The sequence below is a fragment of the Solanum pennellii genome, chromosome 2 (assembly GCF_001406875.1).
Source record: "Solanum pennellii chromosome 2, SPENNV200".
NCBI lineage: Eukaryota > Viridiplantae > Streptophyta > Magnoliopsida > Solanales > Solanaceae > Solanum > Solanum pennellii.
Genome location: NC_028638.1, coordinates 31,636,088 through 31,645,027, shown reverse-complemented (window position 1 = coordinate 31,645,027; position 8,940 = coordinate 31,636,088). Strand labels below are relative to the sequence as shown.

The 8,940-nt window shown below is 36.6% G+C and overlaps 1 protein-coding gene across 1 annotated transcript; it reads right to left on the bottom strand.

The window, feature by feature from the left end:
• Positions 1-636: 636 nt before the first annotated feature.
• Positions 637-1,296, bottom strand: LOC107010764 (calcineurin B-like protein 3). Its single transcript, XM_015210046.1, has one exon. It carries the CDS (start codon positions 1,294-1,296, stop codon positions 637-639), a length of 660 nt encoding a protein of 219 aa, XP_015065532.1.
• Positions 1,297-8,940: the final 7,644 nt, after the last annotated feature.

Here is an 8,940-nt window from a genome sequence, read left to right as displayed (position 1 = left end):
GTAGGGGTTGGGTGAGGTAAAAAAATCTCAGAATTTGAAACATTTTTCAAAAATATTTTTTAATTTGTTTTTGGGAGGGGGAGGGGGGGGAGGAGGTTGGTGGAAGGTATAAATATATATTTGAAATTTAAAATTTTTAACTTTCCTTTGGAATGGGGAGGGTCGGGTATGGGGTATAATCGTATAGATAGGGTAAGAGAAAAAAAAGGATGAAATAGAGTTTTTGGAAATTGTTTTCCTTAATTTTGAAAGGGAAATCATTTTCCTTAAATTTGAGGAAAATGAGTAGATTAGAAAAACATTTTCAAACATTTAAGCCAACCAAACATAAAAATGGGAAAACATTTTCCTCCATACCAAAAAAACCCATAATGTTGTGAACAAAAGGTAAAATAAATAAATAGAGATAACACACTAATACCAAACAAGTGTTCTAACATTGTCATTGCATATAAGAATTCAATAACGAAGTTGAATGAGTATCATCTTTATCAAAAAAAATGAACAAACATAACCATTTTTTGAAATACTAATGTCGAAAATCAATATGGAGAAATAGAAAAAGCAAACACAATGTTTCCATATATCCATTGAACATCCAAAAACAAAAAGGAAATCCCTTTTCTCAATCTCAAATCAGTCCTCTACTCTTGAGTGACAGGTAAAGTTCGGAAACATTGTAGTAATGTCCGTGAGAAATGGGAGAGTCATATTCTTCAAAAGTGAAGGATTTCGCAACACTAAACTTCTCCATTCTTCCTTATCAATCTTTCCATCACGATTGATATCTGCTTCTACAAAAGTATTGTCAATAATCCTCTCAATCACATCGTCTGAAAATTTCATATTAGACTGAGCAAGAGCAACAAGCATCATCTGTTTCACCTCTTCTCTCTCAATGAACCCTTGTTGTTTGATGTCATATAGTTGAAAAGAAAACTGAATCTTATCATCAATAGCTGCATTTGGATGGAAAATAGAAAGTGCACAAGCAAATTCTTTAAAGCCCAAAATTCCCTTACGCTTTGTGTCAAATAAGTCAAATACTCTGTCAGCAAAGAAGTTTTCTTTCGCATTTGTGTTGTTTATAGCCAATTGAAACTCTTTCTTGTTCATGATTAGGCCATCACCAATCCCTGCACTACTAATCTTTTTAAAGAGCTCGTAAAGAGCTTCAATCTCATTGACCCTAAACATTGTCTCTCTTGCAAGGACATCAATATCGTCGAGGTCCGCTGATTGATCAAAATCAATATTACAAAACCTTGTAAGGTAAGAACCTAAGCACGACAGCATGGTGGAGTCTCTGAGGCAAGAAGACAAATAAGTTAGAAACTCCTTAAATGAATAATATAGTACAATGGATTCTTTTATAGAGGTGTTTAAAATACTTTATTCGTTTTTCATAAAAATTGAAGAACCATTGTCCAAAATAAATTGAGATACTCATTTGCCTTGTCAAATATTTTTTGGCTTATTCTTTTTTCTCAATATAAATTGAAAGAAAGTATATTATCCTTAACTTTGAATTTATCCTTAACTTTAAATTGTTAAGGGCATAAAAGATGATCAATATTTGAGGGATATTTTAATCGATCAAAATTTAAAAGAATTATTTGTATTTTTATGATATACTCATTCCACTATTTATTTAGCCTATTTTGAATTGATACAGAGTCTAAGAAAGTAAAAGAAATTTGAGTCCATGCCTCGCACGTGATATGAGAGAGAAAGATGGAAAATAAAGAGCTAGGTAAAGGTTGCAACGATATTAGGGCGTCATATATATGAATACTCTTAGCTAGAAATTTGTTGTTAATTTCATATAACTTTCGTCCTTTAATCTAAAGAGGAAGTTCATGAAATGTCAAATAATGTAAAATATCTACTCTGCATGTTGGACTCAACCTTCCAAGTGGAGATTGAACCTGTTTATCCATAATAAATACAGTTTTTTCCACAAATACTAAATTTTTGTCTAAATGTATTGATTCCATTTAATCACATAAAAGTCATCGATACAGTTCTTCCTCGACACCAAAACATGAAATTTCGAATGAATATTTGATAAGTCCAGTGACATAACGAGCTCATACACCACCTCCCTAAAACACTGGTCCAATGAACCTTGGACTGAGTTTGCCATCATTGTCAAGTCACATAACATCTTTCATGAGTGATACTTTTACCAAAACCTTCTCCAATCATGAACTTTAAATCACAAATCGTTTGATCAATATATCTCTTTTGTCTATTCTAAGGTATAAGAATTCTATCTTGAATCAACTTGACCTTATTAAAGAAATCTCTCTACAAATATTTACTCGAAAATTGACTAAAATATTAATGATTGTTATAAGCAAACTCCGCTAAAAACAAGAACTAGTCTCAATAACCACAAAAATACAATCACAAACATTCATAGCATATCTTTCAACATCTAAATAGTCCGAGACTATTCATCTATATGTGAATGAAAAGTTATATAATCTCCACTTGAGAACGCAACTCTTTTTTCATAGACTTCTATAATTGAATGTGAACTTAGTACTCCAATTTGGTCAATCTATCTACAATAAGTCAAATATCACATATCTTTATCAAAGTCATTGCCAATCCTACCAAAAATTCATGGCATTCACCCCCGCTTTTACTCATGTGTAGGCATCCTCCGAGACTCACCATCTCCTCTGGTGCTTATACTTTACATGTTAGAAGTTCAAACATCAACATGAATACTCGACATGTCTATTTTTATTCGACATCGCCAATAATGCTTCAGATCATAATATATTTTTTCTACTCCTTGATGAAGAGAATATCTAGAACCATGAGACTCTTACATAATTAACTTAGTCAAATTATCAACTCTTAAAATACAAATATGACCCTTAGTTTTCAAAACACCCTTTGGATAAAAGCTTCCTTCTTCATGTTTACCACATAACGTCTTGTCTTGAATTATATATTCAAATTCTCATATTTGAATGATATAGCATTGAACTGATTCACTACAAGGAAGTGTACCTCAACATGAGCAAGAAATCTATAGGACTCTGAAATATCAAATCTCACAAATCTATTAGCCAAAAGTTGAACATTTATTCCATTCACAACATAATTAAGTTGTCCATAATAATTGACTTTCCACTTAATGCATTTGCTACTACATTTGTCTTGCTCGAGTGATATAAGATAGTAATATCATATTTCTTAAGTATCTTTAACCATCTCAATTAATATCCCTCTGACTAGAAATATATTGAATACTATGATAATTCGTGAATACCTCACAATGCTTCCAAGTAAATAATGTCCTCAAATTTTCTAAGCAGAACACATCACTGCCAACTCTAAATAATGAATAGTGTAGTTATTCACCTATACTTTCAACCTCCTCAAAGCGTACATTATTATATTATCTTTATACATCAAAGCATTTTCAATATCAATTCGTGAAATATCATACTACATAGTGAAACCTTCATCTTTCAGTACAATATTACAGTCGAGGTTGAAGCCAACGATGTCTTAAGTTTATGAAAATTCACCTCACATTTATTAGATCACTGAAAAGTCAAATTCTTATGAGTAAGTTTTCTCAATAGAGATGCAGATCGAAGATTATCTGTACCAGAAAGATCTTCACGAACTGTTGACCGCGGTGAAGCCAGAATCCATGACGGAGGAGAAGTGGAAGTTTAACAATCGCCAGGATCTAGGGTTGATCCGGTTGACTTTTTCAAGAAACGTGGCGTTCAACATCGTGAAGGAGAAGACTACGTCCGGTCTGTTGAAGGCACTGTCAAACATGTATGAAAAACCATCGGCGATGAACAAGGTATATTTGATGCGTAGATTGTTCATTTACAGATGTTTGAGAATGGATCTGTTTCTGATCATATAAACGAGTTCAATATGATTGTGAGTCAACTTAATTATGTGGATATTAATTTCGAAGATGAAATTAAGGCGTTGATTTTGATGTCATCTCTGCCCGAGTCTTGGGATACTGTTGTTGCTGCGATTAGCAGTTCCCGTGGATCTGAGAAACTGAAGTTTGATGAAATCCGTGATGTTGATCTTAGTGAAAGTATTCGCAAACGAGAAGTGGGAGATTCATCAGGCAGTGCTCTCAGCTTTTACCGAAGGGGGAGAAGTAAGACGAAAGGCCAAAATCAACATGGTCGGTCAAAATCAAAGAATCGAGGAAAATCCCCGAACAGCTCAAACGTGACTTATTGGAACTGTGGAGAAAAAGGGCACTTTCGGACAAGCTGTACAAAGCCAAAGAAGAAACAGAATAAAAAATTTGGAGATGACAATGATTCTGTAAATTCAGCAGAGGACATTGGGGATGCTCTAATCCTTAGTGTAAACAGCCCGGTTGAATCATGGATTTTGGATTTTGGTGCATCTTTCCATTCATCTCCAAGCAAGGAGTTGTTCCAAAATTTCAAATCTGGAAATTTTGAAAAGGTGTATCTTGTTGACAATAAAGCCTTAGAGATTGAAGTAAAGGGGGATGTTTGCATAAAGACCACCTTGGGAAACCAGTGGACATTGGAGGATGTCAGATATATTTCTGGGCTCAAGAAAAATCTGATCTCTGTTGGTCAGTTGGATAGCACGGGATATGCAGCAGAGTTTGGGAAAGGTTCGTAAAAATTGTGAAAGGTGCTATGGTAGTAGCTCGTGGTACCAAATCTGGAACCTTGTATACCACTGCAGGGTGTATTAACATGGCCGCTGTTACTGAAGGTGCTTCCGGTTCATGTCTGTGGCACAACAGACTTGGACACATGAGTGCTAAAGGAATGAAGATGCTGGTTGCAAAAGGAGCATTAGAGGGTCTGAAGTCTGGTGATATGGGTCTTTTCGAGAGCTGTGTTATTGGCAAATAGAAAAGAGGAAGCTTCACAAAGACTCCTAGAGAGCCAAAGAAGGTGCGGTTGGAAATGGTCCATACTGATGTTTGGGGACCATCTCCAGTATCATCACTTGGAGGATCCAGATTCTATGTTACCTTTATTGATGATTTCAGCAGGAAGGTATAGGTTTACTTCTTGAAGCATAAGTCAGATGTGTTTGCAACTTTCAAGAAGTGGAAAGCTGAAGTTGAGAATCAGATCGGTTTGAAAGTCAAATGCCTAAGGTCTTACAATGGAGGAGAGTATGACAAATCAGAGTTAAAGGCATTCTGTGCAGCTGAGGGAATCAGATTGATGAGAACAGTTCCTGGTAAGGCAAGGCAGAATGGAATTGCTGAGAGGATGAACAGAACATTGAATGAGCGTGCAAGGAATATGAGGATACACTGTGGGCTGCCCAAAACATTTTGGGCGGATGCTGTGAGCACAACTGCATACTTGATCAACAGGGAACCATCAGTTCCTTTAGGGTTCAAGATTCCAGAGGATGTGTGGACATGAAAAGAACTCAAGTACTCACACTTGAGGACTTTTGGTTGCACTGCTTAAGTTCATGTTGATCCAAAAAAGAGAGACAAGCTTGATGCCAAGGCTGTGAAGTGTTACTTCATAGGCTATGGTTCTGATTTGTTTGGTTACAGGTTTTGGGATGACAAGAACAGAAAGATCCTGAGACATTGTGACGTGACATTTGATAAGTATGTCCTGTACAAGAACAGAGAGCAGATGGTTCTAGAGATTACAAAGCAAGTGGAAGTTGAGGTTGAGTTGGAGAAGAGTAACCTCATGGACGTCGAAGCAGATACTCAACCAACTCCTACTGAAGAATCTGAAGTGGAGCAAGTTACACCTGAGCAGGTGTTAAGGAGATCATCTAGATCCATCAGGGCACCAGATAGGTATTCACCTTCATTACACTATCTATTGCTGACTGATGAGGGGGAACCAGAGTCTTTTGATGAGGCCCTACAGGTGGAGGATTCAATCAAGTGGGAGCAAGCCATGGATGATGAGATGAGGTCACTTGAGAAGAATGACACATGGGTGTTGACTGAGTTACCTGCAGGGAAGAGAGCTTTGCTGAACAAGAGGGTGTTCAGAATCAAGGCTGAACCAGATGACAAAAGAAGGCTCAAGGCTCGTTTAGTGGTTAAAGGATATTCACAAAGGAAAGGTATTGATTATGCTAAAATATTCTCTCCTGTTATGAAGTTAACCTCTATTCGAATTCTGTTGAGTATTGTTGCATCGGAGAATTTGCATCTAGAGCAAATGGATGTAAAAACAGCATTTTTACATGGAGATCTGGACAAAGAGATCTATATGCAGCAACCGGAAGGATTTGTGGTTCCAGGCAAGGAACACATGGTGTGCAAGCTCACCAGGAGCTTGTATGGACTAAAGCAAGCACCAAGGCAGTGGTACAAGAAGTTTGACTCCTTCATGACCAAGAGTGGATTCTGCAAAGCTGAAAAGGATCCTTGTTGTTACTTCAAGAAATACACTGATTCATATGTCTTTCTACTCTTGTATGTGGATGATATGTTGATTGCAGGATCTAGTATGAGGGAGATTAACAATCTGAAGACAAGGTTGTCTGCAGCGTTTGAGATGAAAGATTTGGGTCCAGCAAAGCAGATTTTGGGGATGAGGATTTCTCGGGATAGATCTGCTGGCACTTTAAATCTATCTCAGGAGTTGTACATTGAGAAGGTGTTGAGCAGATTCAGGGTTAATAATGCTAAACCCAGGACTACTCCATTGGCAAATCACTTTAAATTGTCAAAGGAGCAGTCACCCAAGACAGCCGAGGAGCGTGAGCATATGGCACTTGTTCCATATGCTTCAGCAGTTGGGAGTTTGATGTATGCTATGGTTTGCACTAGACCTGATATAGCACATGCAGTGGGAGTTGTTAGCAGGTACATGGAAAACCCGGGGAAAGAGCATTGGGAAGCTGTGAAGTGGCTTCTGAGATATATGAGAGGTACATCCAGTACTTCACTTTGTTTTGGCAAAGGCAAGGTGACTCTACAGGGTTTTGTGGATGCTGATCTTGGTGGGGATGTTGACTCGAGCAAGAGTACATCTGGGTACATTTACACCATAGGTGGAACAGCAGTGAGCAGGATGTCCAGGCTTCAAAAGTGTGTTTCTCTTTCATCTACTGAAGCTGAGTATGTGGCAATAGCTGAAGCTGGGAAAGAGATGATATGGTTGGCAGATTATCTGGAGGAATTGGGCTAGAAGCAGAGCGAGAAGATTCTTTACTCAGATAGCCAGAGTGCCATACAGTTGGTGAAAAATCCAGTCTATCATTCGAAGACAAAGCACATCAGAAGGCGGTACCATTTCACTCGCAGGGCAGTGGAGGATGGTGATATGTGCTTGGAGAATATAGAGGGTGCAAAGAACCCGACACACATGTTGACGAAATGTGTTGATGTTGGAAAACTAGGGTTATGCAAGACCTCGGTTGGTCTTCTGTAGTTGTTGCTACAGATGTTGCGGTGCAGTAAAGATGTTGATGATGAAGAGATTTTTTTGTTTGAGAAATTATTTTTTGGATGACTTAATCAGTCTCCAAGTGGGAGAATTGTTAGGTTGTGGAGCCTGATTAATATTTGATCTACTGTCATATATTACTGTTTTTAGGCTGTACTATTTATTCTCCATTTATTCTCTGTAACCAAAAATACTCTGATTTATTAATTTATATACCCCACCGCCGTGGAAGTTTACTCACGGGGTGTTACCACAAAATATTGGTTTCTCTCTTTCTCTCTCTAGATCTCTCATCCCTTTCTCTCTAAAGTTCTCGTGTTCTTCATTCATCAAGTGTGTGTGCGTGGATTCGATCCTAACAAGAGATAGATCTTACATTTACAAAAAAAAGTAATACAAAATTCTTCTTTTCAAAAACTGAAGCACAATTTTCAAATATTGCTCATGATTCTCTTCACTTTAAGAGTATATCAATACATCGTTGATGAAGATTGTGATAAAGAAAATTGAAATAGAACCTCATTGTCTTATTCATCAACTCCATAAATATTGTTGCGGAGTTAGTCAGCCCAAAAGACATAACCAATAATGCATAAAGATCATAGCGAATCACAGAGGCTATTTTAAACATATACTCTGTTATAACCCTCAATTGATGGTAACCAACCCTCAAATCAATCTTAGAGAATACTGAATGAATAAGTAAGTCATCATGTGGAATATGATATTTGTTCTTATTAATCACTTTGTTCAATTGTTCCTAGTTGATGTATATCCTTGTGGTGCCATCATTCTTCTTCACAAATAGTATCAGAGTATCCTGGTAGGAAACATTGGGCCTAATAAAGACTTTACTCTACAAATATCATAACTCCTTCAATTACATTGGGTTTATTCAATATGGTAAGATTGAATAGCCTGAGTTCCCGACTACAAGAAAACATCAATGTAGTGTGATCAAGTGGAATTCCTAAAAGGTTATTAGAAACCTTTAGAAGCTCGTTTACCATGACACTGACTTTATTGGATAAGTATAAACACTAATATCCCCAACATAAGCTAGAATGGTGATACATTCCTTTCTCAATCATATTCCGAGCCTTTGAAAATAATATTACCTTCCTCAGAGAGATACTGGACTGACCTACCACTTTAGTTTAAGAGTACCAAAATATCTAAGATCATTTTCTTTGCCTAACAGTATACAATTTCATAATATGGAGAAAGTTAATCTAAATTCAAACTGATACCAATGTCTACATACTCAAAATAATTAAGTCTATCCACATATTTTGTGCTAGCAAATTAATAAATTAAGATCGATGTAATCGATTCACCACTAAGAACCATCTAAGGATGTATAAATAAATACAAACATAAAAATGGTCAAAAAGCATATCCATACAAAAGAAAGTAGATTCATGATAAAAATAAAATTTTAAAAAATCGAGAACATACTGAATAACACTTAGGACAACCTTCATTACTCCAATAGAGCTAGTCT

What these genes read in the sequence shown, in the direction of transcription:
- LOC107010764 (XM_015210046.1), bottom strand. Translation starts at nt 1,296, where the DNA reads ATGCTGTCGTGCTTAGGTTCTTACCTTACAAGGTTTTGTAATATTGAT.